Source organism: Lutra lutra, chromosome 12 (genome assembly GCF_902655055.1).
Source record: "Lutra lutra chromosome 12, mLutLut1.2, whole genome shotgun sequence".
Classification (NCBI taxonomy): Eukaryota; Metazoa; Chordata; class Mammalia; order Carnivora; family Mustelidae; genus Lutra; species Lutra lutra.
In genome coordinates, this window is record NC_062289.1 from 85,703,740 (window position 1) to 85,720,828 (window position 17,089).

General features: G+C 43.9%; 1 protein-coding gene across 1 annotated transcript; it reads right to left on the minus strand.

The window, feature by feature from the left end:
- Positions 1–2,835: 2,835 nt before the first annotated feature.
- Positions 2,836–17,061, minus strand: GPN3 (GPN-loop GTPase 3). Its single transcript, XM_047697540.1, has 8 exons — positions 16,833–17,061; positions 14,428–14,536; positions 7,426–7,593; positions 5,998–6,122; positions 4,984–5,099; positions 4,753–4,849; positions 4,112–4,240; positions 2,836–3,548 (listed from the first exon to the last, which is right to left on the minus strand). The coding sequence occupies exons 1-8, from the start codon at positions 16,878–16,880 to the stop codon at positions 3,486–3,488; spliced, it is 855 nt and encodes a 284-aa protein (XP_047553496.1). The 5' UTR covers positions 16,881–17,061; the 3' UTR covers positions 2,836–3,485.
- Between the last annotated feature and the right edge of the window lie 28 nt (positions 17,062–17,089).

The following is a 17,089-nucleotide window of genomic DNA, read 5'->3' on the forward strand; positions in this document are numbered from 1 at the left end:
AGGCTGCTGCGGCTGTGCGCGGTCGAAGGGACACTAGAGGGCGCCCGAGGATAGGGGGCTGTGAGTGCTGCGCATGCGTAAAGTGTGCGCGCGAAGTGGGGCTAGATCTTGGGTTCCAGAAGCCTTGGTTTTTTTCTGAGTTCATCTTTTCAGTGAAGCATTCCCTGGATCACAATATTTTAAATTCAACCCACTCCAGTCCCCTGTGTCATCCTTATTTCCCTCTTCCTTCCTTATGATTCTTTTATTATTTAGCTTGTTTTGCTATTTGTTTTCCCGTTCATGTGAATGTCAAAAAGGCTGGGTTTTTGTCTGTTTGGTACACTATTGCATCCCCTGCACCTGTAATAGTGACGTACATAGTAAGCGTCAATAAGTATTTGATAAGTGAATAAATGTACCCAACTGGTTTGTTCTGCATTTAACAATGCATAAAGAGGCGTGCTCTAGAAGGAATTTATGTATTACTCTGTCTCCAATTTTTCTTGTGTAAAAACTATGAAAGTGGACTCTGGGTTTGAATCCCAGCTCCAACATTTCCTAGCAGTGTAATTCTGGGCAACTTAATTAACCTCTCTGTGCCTCTATTTCCCGAAAATGGAAATACTACTTACCTCATAGATTCCTGAGGATAAAATGAACTACATGTAAAATGCTTAAAACTCACAAGCCTGGAACATCCTAAAAGTGCAGTTTTTTACCTATTGCTAGAAAGCACTTCATGTGTTAGTTTGCAAACTGGCCCCTGTACAGAGGGTAAGGACAGACTGAAGAGGCAGACCAATCCAATGTACAGGTGGTGGTTTTAGTAAGCGAGGGAACTTACTTGTGAGGCTTACTGTAAAAGGATTTTGTGTCCCCTTAGTGCCTGCAGTTCTTGGTCATGCTACTTCAAAGAATGAAGAGGTAGATCAGATGAAGAGTGGTGGGCAGCAAAGCAAAGTTTATTGAGCAAGACAGTACAAAGCTCCTGGAGAGGGAGGGGGATGCAAGTGGGTTACCCTCAGAGTTTCTAAGTTTAGGGGTTTTTACGAGCTCTTTTGCATCTGCCTATTAGTTGATGTCTACGTGTTGATGGTCTTTTTATTTTTTGCTGACATTTGGGAGCTTATGTCTTACTTGCCCCTTGCCTATGGTATTGACAAATGCTTTTGTGGTTAATTGTCTTATTTTAGGATGCTTTGCATAAGTCATTTCTGCAAAGGCTGCAAAGCAGAATGTCAGTGCGGTCCTGTCTAAGCTGCAAACAGGATGTCCGTGCTGTTTTATTTTAGCTGTCCTGACTGCATCATATTTTCTTGTTAGGGACCCTAGCCCTGACTACCTAACTGGCCAGCTAACTCCTTAACATTATCTCTGGAGAGACAAGAGTAGATCTCTTCACCCACCTACTGCCAGAATATTTTAAGTTTGTACAGAGGCCTTAACTGGGTTCAGTCACGTCCAATGGTCTCAACACCTTATTCCCTCCAGTCTTTGTCTCTAGAACATCTCTCATAGTGAAGGGTAGGAGGGGTGAAGAATCTCCCATTGTCTGGGCCCAGTTCAAAGGTCAACCAGTGGTCACATCCTCTTGATTATCTTCTTCAACATCACCTTAAGAGCCAAGTTCATTGCTGTCTCAGGCTATTTCTTCAGCTAGTCCCTCAGACGGAATACTCTGTTCAATGTTCCTACAATTGATTTCTCATTCAGGTTTCTGGGCAAATAGTACCATTCAGGAACCTTCGTTGACAATGAGCTCAAAGAAGTCCCTTAGTCACTATCCATTTCATTACTGTTTTCATTTCTACCCACATTCCTTATCAAGGTTTCCTTGATTATGGTCTCAAGAGCCCCTCATGTCAGCTCCAAAAGAGTAAGGCCTTGTCTGCCCTGAGTGTTCCCATTTTATCCCCAGTGCCTAGCACCCACCAGTAAATTTTTCCACAGAATCACATTAGGCTCTCTGCCAAGACAATGAAATCCTTGAGGACGGAATGGACATACTTGTCTTTGAAACCTGTGTCCAGAGGGGAAGGAAATTCAATCTGGCCCTTCACTTCTTGCTCAGAGGCACACACTGGATTCTCCAAAGCCTGAACCATGAAGAATAGCTCAAGGAGCAGTGAGGGCAAATGAAGTTGCCTTTCCTTTCTTCCATAAAAATAAAATTTCTAAGAATTAGCAACACCAGTACTCGGCCATAGGGAGAAGCCCCAAGCGGGACAGCACATTCTCAAGATGCCCACTCATGTTCTCTCTTGACTGCCCCCATGACAATAGCTTGTACCAATGGACCATGATGTAAACACCTAACTTTTGCCCTTAGCCTAAGCTCCCACAATACAAGTTACCACTAATAGCTATGACTCCTCACACTTGGCACCATCTTTAATTAAAATGTGATCAGTGACACTATAGGTGTACTCCTGCTATCTAGTCCAAGAGTGATTAAAAATTTAACCTCAGTTGTGGGTTTTTTTAAGGGCTTAATTTGTATTAGCTGGACCATCCAGGGCCAAATGGCCAATGAAGCCGGTCCCATTATTAAATGGAAGAGATTATGTAAAATGTTTCTTAGCATAAGGTCTGGCAGAACTCAGATTCTACTTTGCTTTAGTAGGGCCTGGCCATGGCATGCTAGAGAAATATCTGTTGACTTTCCATGCTTTCACACCCAACGCTACTGAACTTAAAAACACTGAAAACAAAACACTTCAACCAATGCGCACATTTAAAAGAAAAAAATGTCTTTTGCATTTTTTGTGTGCATCTGTTATTATTCCAAGAAAGTATAAATTTTTAAATGCTCAGCAACTACAAACTGTATTTTTAAAGAAATCATGAACTATGTTTTGAAACTAGGGCAAATTTATTCATTCAAAAACTTGCCCAGGCTGAGTGTTTCAAATTCTGACTGGAAAACAAAAGTATAGTAAAAGGTTAGTGCTACCTTTCTATTTCTTTTATTTATATACATATATATATATTTTAAAACATTTACTTTTCATTTTTTAATTACATAAACTATACATTTTCAATGTAGGAAAACTAAGACCTACAGATAAGCAATGGTCTTAACTATATCCTTCCAGATTTTTTCCTTGGGACACAGATGTGTGTATTTTGTTATAGTAATTCCTGCCTCTCCAAATAAACCTTCAAAAACAATAAAAATCAAATTGTAAAAGTAAAGGTAGACTGGGTCCTAACTGTATCACAAATGCTCATTTATATTATATACAAATCTATGTGCATTCATGTCAATTTCAACATTTAAGATCTAAATTGATGCTGTTAAAATAATACTAAAAGATTCCACTTGAAACACCAGCCATTTCAGAATAACTAGAATTTGATTCAGGCATGCTGCTGAGAAAGAGCCAAGTATTACTTTTTTCATTAAAGCAAGTAGCCTTCTGGTATTGCATCCTTTGAAGAGAAGAATGTCTTGCTGATTCAGTCGCAGGTGCTTCACATATATATAGTTACTCATAAATTTTTCACTCATTCTGGTGTCCTTGAAAATATTCATCAAACATAGAAGAAGAGTCATCTTCATGTTCCTGACACAAAGGAAACACAAAACAGAAAATATTCATTTCCCCTAAGTTAAACCGAGTATGTGCTGACCTATTTTTCAGATAATGCTCTCCCAGGAGATAATGCCCAGCTGCAATGTAGGTGTCTCTTAACAGTGGCAAAAGGCATGATTGATAGAATTTTTCCAGCTTCGTGGTAAATTAAAGCACTTATATCTCATTGGAAGCATTTTTACTTGAGTTTACACTTGCTCTTGGCTAATGTGCTTGAGATAGTCGTGTATGACAGCCACCATCAGGCTTTGCGCAGACAAATGTGAGGGCGGCCCAAGTTCAACGGGCCTTCATCTACTCTCTGCACATACCCCCAAGCCCTGAGCACAAAGAAACTGGGTAACAGTGCCTCAATAACAGGTAGAATAAAACTGATACTGCTTGTTGAGGACAGATGTCAATTTCAGACACCCCCTCAACATGCCCAGGTTACTACTGCTGCTAAGACAAAATCTGAGGAGTTGCTGGGATTACGCAGGAGGCCACTGAGTGCTGGTAAACACGGTTACCAAAAATCAATGATTAAAAATTACCTTTGGTTCTTTGAATTCTAAGTCTTCTCCATACTGAATGGCAAAATCAATATGCTGTAACACAATGTTCATGCTTTCTTCGTCCGACTGATCGTAAGGCAAAAATCGAACCATGCTGTAGTCATCAATCTGCACGTTGGGAATTTCATAAAGGGTCATTCTGAAGCTGTACAAAATACTTAATTTTCAACTTACATTTTAGTTTATAACCAGTTGTACTTCTGATTAAAAACATTTGTGTGTGGAAGGAGGAGGGAGGCGGGAGAGAGAACAAAACCAAGTCATCATTGATTTTCCTGACCTCTAACCTCCCAGTACACTCATTAACTTATTACTTAACTAGACACCTACTCTTTCATAGATATTTATCTGAATTCAACAACCATTGGAAGTTTCAAAAGGGTACAGACAGTTCTGAACTCCCCAAATGGTCTGGAATAATAGACATGTCAGTTAACTTATCAGCTACCAATAATAACCGCTTCTAAATTAAACTACTGACACGCCAGTCCATAGCCTGCCCCCACCTTCCTCCCCTCTTCAAGGAAATAGGATTGGACTGTGCTTTCCATAACGGTGGCCACTGTCTGGCTATGGGTAAACAGCTGACCAGGCCATTGAAAAAAACTTGAAAAACTTACCAGTCCACATATAGCTTTAGTCAATTTTTTGAATTTTTTGCTTCGTAAGCCACTTGCGGAATCATCTAATAAAGAATACATGTCTGGGTCTAGAAACCTTCGAAAGTGAGAAAGAAGACTGATGAATAAAAGGAAGAATAAATCAGGAAACTAGTATTTGTAGACTAATAGATAATAGATAATCACATCTCTGCAATTAAGATTTGATGATAATGGAAGACGTGAACTCACTTTTCAATTTCCTTTTTAGCTTTCTTGCTCAGCAGATCCATTTTTGTCATGATGTTAACTTGTGGAATTTCTAGAGAGATCATAGCACTCAGCGCTGCCAAAATGCCAGAAATAAACTGAAGGAGGGAACAAAAAAGGAAAGAGGAACTGTTGCGAAGAAAATTCGCTGGTCTCCACATAAAAGAGAGGCTTTTGCTCCTCACAGAAACAAAACTGGCCTTAGTAAAAGAAATGCTCATCCTAAAGAAAAGCAGTCTACTAATCAGATGGTTGACCCTTGGCTTCCAAAGGTAGTTACTGAATAAGGAGGGAAGAGGTAGATTTAATTTACAGTAATCATGGGGCACCAGAATGGCTTGGTTGGCAGAGCAAATGACTCTTGATCTCTGGGTTGTAAGTTCGAGCCCCATGTTAGATATAGAGATTACTAAAAAATAAAATCTTTTAAGCAGGGGTAGGGGGGTAGGGGGAATGCCTGGGTGGTTTAGTCGTTTAAGTGCCCAACTCTTGATTTCAACTCAGGTCATGATCTCAGGGTTGTGGGTTGGAACCCCACATCGGGCTCCGTGCTGGGAATGGGGCTGGCTTAAGATTCTTTCTCTCCTTTTCCCTCGGCTTCTCCCTTCACTCTAAAATAAAAAATTTTACAGTGATCACAAATCTCAATTTAGATGGTATCTTAACCTCTTTTCCACTGAATATTCCTTAAGGGCAATTAATGGGAAATAGAGTTCATAAACTAGACAAAAGGCTCTCAGAGAATTAAAAATACTTATAAAATATGCATCTGCCTCATTTTTCTTGGTAAGTAGTTCCCCCAAATCTATATGATATCATAACATCATTTTTGAGATAAAAATGTGTCATTGTAATAATTGAATAATAAAGGATACTAAATTATTCTGGAATATAGTTTCTGAAATGTCCAGAGTGCTGCAATCACAGAGTCCTTAAAGGAGACCATCACCTCCTTGTACCCACAACTAAAAAAATCAATAAGACTGATCTTCAAACCTTGAATGACTCCACCATGAACTGAGAATCAACGAGAAAAACTCCGCAGACTCGGAACTCCCATTGTTCCAGCTGCTGGACCAGCTGTTTCATCACAGGCAGGTGTGTATACAACTCAATCTGACCTACATGAAGAACATGACAAGACTAATACAAACAGGAAATAGGTAGTCGTCAAACTACACGAAAAGAATTTTCCTATAAGATGGTTAAAAAAAAGGGAACCAAAAGCGAATGCTACAAAGGTGTTGTGTTTTTTGGGAATATTCATCAAGCTGTATGCTTAGGATGTATGTGCTTTTCTATGGGTTCAACTAAAATCAAGGGAAAATATTCTCTCTTCTCTAAAACAAAGGGGGGACACCGGGTAGTTCAGTCGGTTAAGTGTCCGACTCTTCATTTTGGCTGAGGTCATGATCTCAGGGTCGTGAGAACGAGACCCATGTTGGGCTCCAATGGAGCCTGCTGAAGATTCTCTCTCTCTCTCCCTCTATCTCCCCCAACCCTTGTACACACATACACTTTCTCTCTAAAAATAAAAAAAATAAAAAATAAGGTGAAGTGAAATACTAAGTGAGGGAAAATAAAGTGAGGGCCATAAATGATCACAGCTAGGTCAGCTCAAGTCTAAAACCCACAAGCTGGCTTAAGAGGTTGTGTGTGTGCGGGGGCCTGGGTGGCTCAGTGGGTTAAAGCCTCTGCCTTCGGCTCAGGTCATGATCCCAGGGTCCTGGGACCAAGCCCTGCATCGGGCTCTCTGCTCGGTAGGGAGCCTGCTTCTCCCCTCTCTCTCTCTGCCTGCCTCTCTGCCTACTTGTGATCTCTGTCTGTCAAATAAATAAAATCTTAAAAAAAAAAAAAAAAAAAGAAGTTTTGTGTGTGATTATCTGTCCCCTGCAAGCCTCACCGCATGACATTTCCCTGGGTTTCCAGCACTCGGGCCACACTGGCCTTCTTGGGGCCCTAAACCTGCCTTACTCCTTCCTGCGTCAAGGTTTCTGGCACGCTGTGCCTCTGCCTGGACCACGGACTCCTTCACCTTCACCCCACAGCCCAGCTTACAGGCCACGTGATCAGAAGCCTCCTAACCTTGTTGCTATGTGATGCTCCTCCTACTCCTGGGGAGCACCTGTCACAAATTAATATTAAGTGATAATCTGGGTGATTTTGTTCATTCTGTCTAGCACTCCCACTTGACCGTGAGCTCTGCGAGGGCAAAGACCATGGCTGCCTGGGTCTCTGTGGTATTCCCAGCATACAAAATGAGCACTCAGTAAACTCAGTGGAATGAGTGAGAGCCAGTAAATAAGAGCTTTGCATCTCACTGTAGTGTAGTTAAGAGCTACGAAGGCTCAGTCCACTTTCTCTCATTCGGGACAGAATTAGCACAACTTCAAGGAACATGGCACATTCAAATTGCTGACTTACCTGGACAGTCAAAAAGAATATAGTCATCCTCTACGTGGCCAAGACAGCTCTCGAGCCAGTCAAAATTATTGGCAAAGTACTCCATGCAAAATACCAATCCTCCGTTGGGACCAAACCGCAGAGAGTCATCCTCCATGACGTCATCCACCTCAATCAGTTCCCGGATGTCTGCAAAAGATAGACAGGGCCCAGAATATAAGACTATCCATTCTACCCCAGGATATATATCCTTCAACCCCAGGATATATGATTTGTCCCTCATTTTTTAAATAAAGTGAGGTGTGAAGAGGTTAAGTAGCTTCCCTGAGGTCGTGTTAAGAAACAGCAATTGGGGGGGGGGGCGCCTGGGTGGCTCAGTGGGTTAAAGCCTCTGCCTTCAGCTCAGGTCATGATCTCAGAGTCCTGGGATCAAGCCCCATGTCGGGCTCTCTGCTTGGTGGGGAGCCTGCTTCCCTTCCTCTCCCTCTGCCTGCCTCTCTGCCTACCTGTGATCTCTGTCTGTCAAATAAACAAATAAAATCTTTAAAACAAACAAACAAAAAACAGCAATTGGGGGAATGCCTAGGTATTACCCTTGTTAGTGATAGTTAATAATTATATAAAAACTCACATGTGTAAAACTATTCCTGTATATGATTATTCACTGTAGTAGTGTTTGTGGGAACCAATTAAATTACTGTACAGCCAGACAATGGAATCCTATGTAACCATTAAAAGGAGAGGCTCTTTTTTTTATTTTTTAAAGATTTTATTTATTTATTTGACAGACAGAGATCACAAGTAGGCAGAGAGGCAGGCAGAGAGATAGAGGAGGAAGCAGGCTCCCCGCCGAGCAGACAGCCTGTATGGGGCTCAATCGAGGACCCTGAGATCATGACCTGAGCCACAGGCAGAGGCTTTAACCCACAGAGCCACCTAGGCTCCCCAAGAAGCTCTTTAAATATGGATGTGATAGGGGTGTCTGGGTGGCTCAGTGGGTTAAGCCTGTACCTTCAGCTCAGGTCACGATCCCAGGGTCCTGGGATCGAGCCCCGCATCGGGCTCCCTGCTCAGCAGGGAGCCTGCTTCCCCCTCTCTCTCTCTGCCTGTCTCTCTGTCTACTTGTGATCTCTCTCTGTCAAACAAATAAATAAAAATCTTTTTTAAAAAAGCCATCACTTGTATTAACAACAGCAGCAACAACAAAATATATATATAATATATATTACTATATATATATTATATATATCAGATATATAATAATACATATATCTGATTTTATATTCATAGATTCTCTATGGAAAGACACCCTAGAAACTGGCAACACTGGGTGCCTGCAGGGAGGGGAGGCAGTTACTGGGACATAGACCTAGATATAGACATAGACCTGTATACTTACTCTTCTGTACCTTTTGCATTTTAAACCACATCAATATACACTACCTATTCTAAAATAATTAAAACCAAACCAAACCAAGAAAACCAATTGCTGTTTTTTGGTTTGTTTGTTTGTTTTTTTTTTTTTTTTTTTTTTTTAGGATTTTATTTGTCAGAGAGAGAGTACAAGCAGGGGGAACAAAAGAGCGAGAGACAGAGAAAGAAGCAGACTCCCTGCTGAGCAAGGAGCCAGATGTGGGACTCAATCCCAGGACTCTGGAATCATAACCTGAGCCAAAGGCAGATGCTTAACCCACTGAGCCTCCTAGGCATTCCCCCAATTGCTGTTTCTTAACACGACCTCAGGGAAGCTACTTAACCTCTTCACACCTCACTTTATTTATAAAATGAGGGACAAATCATATATCCTGGGGTCGAAGGATGAAGGCTCTATGAGATAACGTAGCTTAATCACCTACAGCAGGGGCTTAAAGATTCAGGTATATGCATAGTTCTCTTCTACTATTAATTTTGGAAATCTGTATTTACAACGTTCTCCCATAGGTTTTTAATGTTTGTGCACAAACCTACAATATCTGTTCACAGAGAACTGCCTCACTCATAGCCACATTTAGGTGGCTAATACCTTATGCACTTCCTCTCCCTATCTGAGGGGTAAATCTCTGACTCAAGTGGGGACGATGAAACTGGATTTTCTAAAAGGATGACTCAAGGACACAAGTCAGTCATTAAGACATCTGGACCAGAAAGTGATGGGAACCTGAGGTTCGTGGCACCTTGCTGGGGCCCCGGAAGCCGAGAAGGCTGGTCTGTAAGAGGGAGAAAAAGGCAGAGACAGTGAAAGCCAGCTTCAGTTTGTTAGTTGTTTTTTGTTTTTTTTTAATTTTTGTTTATAAAAAAAGATTTTATTTATTTATTTGACAGAGAGAGACACAGCAAGAGAGGGAACACAAGCGGGAGGAGTGGGAGAGGGAGAAGCAGACTTCCCGCTGAGCAGGGAGACTGACATGGGGCTTGATCCCAGGAGCCTGGAATCACGACCGGAGCAGAAGGCAGACACTAAACAACTGAGCCACCAGGTGCCCCAGTTTGTTAGTTTTTGTTTTGGGTTTTAGTCTCTCATTAAGCCTTGTTCTTGGGTTTTGGGAGATCCTTCTTTTTTTTAAAGATTTTATTTATTAATTTAACAGAGAGAGACACAGCGAGAGAGGGAACATAGCAGGGGGAGCAGGACACAAGGCAGGGGCGGGGAATGGGAGAGGGAGAAGCAGGCTTCCCATGGAGCAGGGAGCCTGATGGGGGGCTCGATCTCAGGACCCTGGGATCATGACCTGAGCCCAAGGCAGATACTAAATGACTGAGCCACCCAGCACCCGCCCCCAATTCCTTCTAAAAAAAAAAAAAATCCTCCTTGGGGCGCCTGTGTGGCTCAGTCACTAAGCACCTGCCTTCAGCTCAGGTCATGATCCTGGGGTCCTGGGATGGAGTACCACGTTGGGCTTCCTGCTCAGTGGGAAGTGTGCTTCTCCTTCTCCCCTAGCTTGTGTTCCCTCTCTTGCTGCAACTCTGTCAATTAATAAATAAATAAAATCTTCAATAAATAAATAAAAATCAGTCAATCAATCAATGAATATCCTCACTTTACATAAGCTGGCTTCAGTGCTTTTTGTTGGGTGCGACCAAATGATCCCAAAGAAAAGCAAAGCTTTTTTTTTTTTGAGAGGCAGAGGGTGAGGGAGAGAGAATTTTAAGCAGACTCTATGCTTGGTGTGGAGCCCAACACGGGGCTCAATTTCCCGGCCCTGAGATCATGACCTGACCCAAAATCAAGAGTTGGATGCTTAACTGACTGAGCCACCCAGGTGCCCCAGCAATCCCTTTCCCTACAGAAGAGGACTCTTTCATACCTCCTCCTCTTCTTTTAGCCCCTGCCTCCCCAACCTCATGTGCGCCCACCTCCAGCCACTCTGATGCCCTGATGGCACACATGTCATTAACAGAAATCAGAAGCCAACAAAAGCGCGTTTCCTGTGTTCTCACCAGTATTACGGTATCACACAGTATCTTCCACCCTGCCTTCCCTTTAGTTACAAAAGAAGCATCCCACTCCTGGGGCACCTGGTGGCTCAGTCCGTGGTGCGTGCGACTCTTGATCTTAGAGCTGTGAGTTCAAGCCCCGTGCTGGGTATAGAGATTACTTAAAAATAAAACTTTGAAGAAAAAAAAAAAAAACCACCCTACTCCTAGTGAAGGGAAAACTCCTCACTTGTTTGGGATCTCCCTCCCCTTTCTCGCTCTTGAAGTTATTCCCACTGTCTGGCATTTTCAGTTTCTCTTTTTCTACCGGATCTTTCTGTTCACAAATCAAGCCCGTTCCGGTTAGCATCTCCAATGTTAAAAGGCAACCTCCCTTGACCCTCCTACCCCCTCCGGTTCTCCCTCCACTTCTCTGCTCCTTTCACACCGAAACTTCCCCATCTCCTCCGCGGATGCTGCCATCACTCTTCAAACCACTCCACGGAAACTGCTAGGCAAAGTCGCCTCCATCTCCATGCCCCCACATCTAACAGCCACTTCTCCGTCCTCATCTTCCACAACTTCACAGCCATGCCTGACATAACCAAGCCCACAAGCCATTTCTTCAGTCTCTCCTCCTGGCTTCTGCAATGCCACATGTTCCTGGCTTTCCTCCGACCTTACTGACTCCGCCACCCCCTCCAGACCTCTGATGATTAGACAACTTCAAGGCTTGGTTTTGGGTTCTCTTCTCTCAGCATATTTCCTTCTAAAATGATCTCACCCAGTCCTTGAGTGTTATGTCCTGTCTATATGCTGCTGACTCGCAAATTTATTTATTTATTTATTTTTAAAAGATTTTATTTATTTATTTGACAGACAGAGATCACAAGTAGGCAGAGAGGCAGGCAGAGAGAGAGAGAGGGAAGCAGGCTCCTTGCTGAGCAGAGAGCCCGATGAGGGACTTGATCCCAGGACCCTGAGATATGACCTGAGCCGAAGGCAGCAGCTTAACCCACTGAAACACCCAGGCGCCCCTGACTCGCAAATTTATACCTCCAAACCAGATCTTGTCCCAGACTACAGTATCCAAATGGTTCCTTGACATCACCTTTTAGATATCTATCAGACATCTCAAGCCTAGTAAGTGAAAAGAGAATGGCCCAACCCTGAACAGACTTATCTTCCCTCCTGATAAATGCTATCACACACTCTCTTTAGCAATTAAAGTCAGATATCTAGTATGACAGTCACAGTCTAGTAAGAGCCACCCTTGGTGTTTCCTCCCTTTCTTACACCCTTCTGGTTCAGTCTCCCACAAAATGCTGCTAATTCTACTTGCAAAGTAGACACTGAATCCATCTGCTTCCATCTCCACCGTGACCACACTAATCCAAGCTTCTCGGACGTGTGCAATAGCCAGCCTGCTCGTCCCTGCTTCTACTCTCGACATCCTAGAGTCCATTTTTCATTGGAGAGCCAGTTAGCTTTATTTTTTTTTTAAGTAGTTCTTTTTTTCTTTTTTTAAGATTTTACTTATTTATTAATGTCAGGTAGGGAGAGTAGCAGGCAGAGGGAGAGGGAGAAGCAGGCTCCCCGCTGGGCAAGGAGACCGATCTGGGACTTGATCCCAGGACACTGGGATCATGACCTGAGCAAAAGGCAAATACCTAACCGACTAAGCCACCTAGGCGCCCTGAGAGACGGTTATCTTTAAAATAATCAGATATCAATCTTCTCCCTGGTTTCAACCCTCCAATGGCATTCTCCTGTTCAATGCTACAGATTGAATGTCTGTGTTCCCTCAAAATTTTGATGTTTAGAACCGAATACCCAAGGTGATACTAATAGGAGGTGGGGCTTTTGGGAGGCAACTGGGTCATGAGGATGGTGCCTCATAAATGAGATTAGTGCTCTAATAAAAGAGGCCCCAGAGAGATCCCTTGCCCCCTTCCATCATGTGATGACACAGTGGGGAGTTGGCAGTCTGCCACCTAGAAGAGGACCTTCACCAGAACCTGACTATGTTGATGCCCTGGTCTTGGGCATCCAACCTCCAGGACCATGAGAAATACATTTCTGTTGTTTATAAGCTGCCCCATCTGTGGTATTTTGTTCAAACAGACTAACAAAACAGGACAGAACCCAAAATTCTCCTGTCCTACTAGCACCTACCTGCTGCTTTCCTTCACTCCTGATGCTCCAGCACATTGACATGTTTGCTTTTTCTGAAACATACCAAACCCCTTCCTATCTCAAGGCTATTTATTGACCTGATGTCCCCTCATCTTGGAAGGCCTCTCCCCAGCTTGGTGAGGACATTACTATCTTCGGGTCTGGGCCCAAATCTCTCTTCTTAAGATTTCTTCTCAACTATCCTTCCTAAAGCAACCTCCCCAATTACTCCTTCTCATCGGCCAATTTGCGGTCCTTACCACAATCTGTAATGTTTATCCCTTTGCTCATCTTCCTGCTAAAAAGTCCATGAAAGCCAGGATAATGACTGCCTTGTTCTCTGCTAGAACCCTGGTGTCTGGCAAAAAGTAGGTGTTCAAAAGACATCTGAATGAATAAATTAAAAGAATTTTATTTGAGGGACGCCTGAGTGGCTCAGTCAGCTAAGTGTCCAACTATTGAATTTTGGCTCAGGACATGATCTCACAGTTGTGAGATCAAGCCCCAAGGTGGGCTCTGCACTAGGCGTGGACCCTGCTTAAGATTCTCTCTCTCTCTCTCCCTCTGCCCCTCTAAAAAAATTAAATAAATAAAATTCTTTTTTTTTTAGGGACGCCTGGGTGGCTCAGTTGGTTGAGCGGCTGCCTTCGGCTCAGGTCATGATCCCAGCGTCCTGGGATCGAGTCCCACATTGGGCTCCTTGCTCGGCAAGGAGCCTGCTTCTCGCTCTGCCTCTGCCTGCCACTCTGTCTGCCTGTGCTCGCTCTCTCTCTCTCTCTCTCTGACAAATAAATAAATAAAAAATCTTTTTAAAAAAATTCTTTTAAAAAATTTTTTATTTTTTATTTTTTTAAAGATTTTAATTTATTTATTTGACAGAGAGATCACAAGTAGACAGACAGAGACAGGCAGAGACAGAGAGTGGGGAAGCAGGCTCCCCAGTGGAGCAGAGAGCCCGATGTGGGGCTCGATCCCAGGACCCTGAGATCATGACCTGAGCCAAAGGCTGAGGCTTTAACCCACTGAGCCACCTAGGTCCCTTCTTTTTTTTTAGAGAGAAAGAGCAGGAGGTGCCCCTAAAAGAATTTTTAAAAACTTGAAAGAGTTAAGCTGCTCACTTATACTACAATTTGCAGTAAACCCGATTCACCACAGCAGAACTAAGCATGGAAGGGGATAGAAGGGAAGTATGATGAGGGAGGAGGGAGGAGTCTACTCACTTAATTCCTAATCTAAAAACCAAGAAAGGATACTGTCACACATGTCATCATGAGTGGATGTCACCAAATGACATTCTGCCTCATATTGTTCACCATGGAATAGGGCAGCAGACTATAATAATTAAGTTTTCAGCTTCTGTGCCAAGCAGCCAGCACTCATGGCCTCTCCACACCCTTCTCCTGAAGGAGTGGGGAGACTCTGCTCAGGACTCACCAGCCATCACGGAGTAGTTGAAGTGTTCTGCTGCAGGATCTAGGTTCACAACTTGCACGGACCGATTGAGGGCTTCACAGTGCTGGACCATGGTGGCACAGTAGGTGCTCTGTAATGTCACAAGGCACGAGGGGGTCAAAGCGACAGGCAGTGTAGTGCTACCCCCTGCATCCCCAAAGGGATACCCTATCCCTTGGTCAGGGTCCACAAAGGCCAAAACTATGCCTTCACTGACCAAGAAGCGGACTGAAAACAGGAAAGGTACCAGGCTGGGAGTCGGGACACCTAACTGGGCTGCAGATCCTGACGTGGCTGGGACTCACGAGTAACTTTAGCCAAAGTGCTTCTCTACTTTGCCCCTCAGTTTCCTCTTCTTTCTTTTTTTTTTAAAAAGATTTTATTTTTAAGTAATCTCTACACCCAACGTGGGGCTCACACGTAACCCCAAGATCAAGGATCAGTCATGGGATCCACCAAATGAACCAGCCAGGTGCTGCACAACCCCCCTCCGCCCCCGCACTTTTCTTGTCTCTAACTGGGATGGCCTCCACGACCACTAAGGTTCCTTGCTGCTCTAACGTGCAACACATGGAATTTAAAGGGAAGACTTCTGATCATACCATGCAGCACCTAACACACAATGTCTCCACCAAGATGATTACAGTCCAAACAAAGCTTTAAGTAGGATAGTCAGGGACGTTTCAGTGGGTGCAGAGAGAGGGGGGTATGTTTAAGCCAAGAGATGTGAATGTGCTTGCCAAGCAAGGGGAGGTATTTCCAAATGAGAGCACACTGAGGTCAATAAATAGTCTAGAGGTGGGCTATCAGTTTGCAACTTTTGGTTTAGCGAATTCCTTATCCCTCATTTAGTCCTTAACATACTATGTTAAAATTTCTAGGCTGTCTGTCTTTCCCACTTTCTGTTTAAAGGCAGGGCTGTCTTTTACTCAGTTTTATAAGCCTAGGACTAGCATGGTACCTGGTACATAATAAATGCTTGATAATTATTTCTAATTCACTTAATATGTTTGGATATAAACTCTACAAGAGCAGAGATTTGTGTGCGTGTGCGCTTTTTTTTTGTTGTTGTTCACTATACGATCCCTAGGGTCCAGAACAGTGACTAGCACAGAGAACACGTCAGTGATACTTCTAAAAGTAGGCATCAAAAATCTGTAGGAAAGTACTTGTCTAACACAATCAGTCTGAAAATTCATCTGGAATATAGAAAATAACTTCTATCATGCTCAGTGACCTTTTTTTTTTTTAATTTTTAATTTATTTGACAGAGAGAGATCAGAAGTAGGCAGAGAGGCAGGCAGAGAGAGAGGAGGAAGCAAGGCTCCTTGCTGAGCAGAGAGCCCGATGCGGGACTCGATCCCAGGACCCTGAGATCATGACCTGAGCTGAAGGCAGAGGCTTAACCCACTGAGCCACCCAGGTGCCCCCTCAGTGACCTTTTTGACATACTATTCTCTCTGCCGAAGAGGAGGCCCTCTCCATGCAATCACACTACGTTTTATTTATTTATTTTTAAGATTTTATTTATTTGACAGAGATCACAAGTAGGCAGAGAGGCAGGCAGAGAGAGAAGGGAAGCAGGCTCCCCACTGAGCAGAGAGCCCGACGCAGGGCTTGATCCCAGGACTCTGGGATCATGACCTGAGCTGAAGGCAGAGGCTTTAACCCACCGAGCCACCCAGGCGCCCCTCACACTATGTTTTAATTGGCAAGGCATCTATCAATCTTCCCAAGTAGACTATAGACTTTGGGTAGGCAAGGGCTAGATTAAAGTCACATGTGGATCTCCTACACTCAGAATAGGTCAAGCCTTAGAACAATGCGTTCAACACTGAAGGGAGGGGCGTCTGGGAGGCTCAGTGGGTTAAAGCCCCTGCCTTCGGCTCAGGTCATGATCCCAGGGTCCTGGAATCAAGCCCTGCATGGGGCTGTCTGCTCAGTGATTTAATGAGACCTCACTTGAACTTTCTATGAGGGGGACAGGGACGGATTCTGGAATTACACAAAACTGGATGCAAATTCCAGCCATCACTTAGTAGCTCTGGGATCTGGGCAAAGAACTTAACCTTTCTGTGTCTCATTTTCTGTAAAATTCCCATCCGTAAAAATGAGAATAACAGGAGTTCTCTCACAGCGTTGTTCTGAAAATGAATTAGGAGTTTAAAAAGCAGTATCTGGGGCATAAGTAGAATATAAACGTTAGCACCACGGTTAGTTACTCCACTTTCAATACCACAACGACGAGCACTGAAGCCCAGACTGAAGAAGCCAAGAGCACGCATCGGTCCCCCAGTCTGGACCAGAACGTCCCTGCTTGATCCCAGGATCCCCTCCCTGCCTCCCACGAGCTCTCCGACTTTTCTCTTCTCCGACCAAATCCTCACCTTCCCGCTGCCGGCCGGGCCCATGACCAGCTGCGCATACCGAGGCATGACTGCGGGCCCGGTGGCCGGTGCCGCCCGCCGCACAACAGAAGCTGACCGCCCCACTCCCTTCAGCCTTCGCGCGGCGCTCACTGAGTTCCGGGCACCCCACGTGCGAACCAATCGCAGTCCAAAGTCCTTTTGTGCCTTCTGTTCTAGCACGTCCCTGACTACGGAGCGTCCCGCAGGTCAAATCTCGTGTGAAACGCCTTCTCAGG

Bases quoted from the DNA above. Each gene is read 5' to 3' on its own strand.
- GPN3 (XM_047697540.1), bottom strand. From the start codon at position 16,880: ATGCCTCGGTATGCGCAGCTGGTCATGGGCCCGGCCGGCAGCGGGAAG. The intron at 7,594-14,427 runs GTGAGTCCTGAG...TATCTTTTGCAG, and splicing joins CAACTACTCCGTGATGGCTG to ACATCCGGGAACTGATTGAG. The intron at 4,241-4,752 runs GTAAGTTTTTCA...CCCAACGTGCAG, and splicing joins CTAAAGCTATATGTGGACTG to ATTGATGACTACAGCATGGT.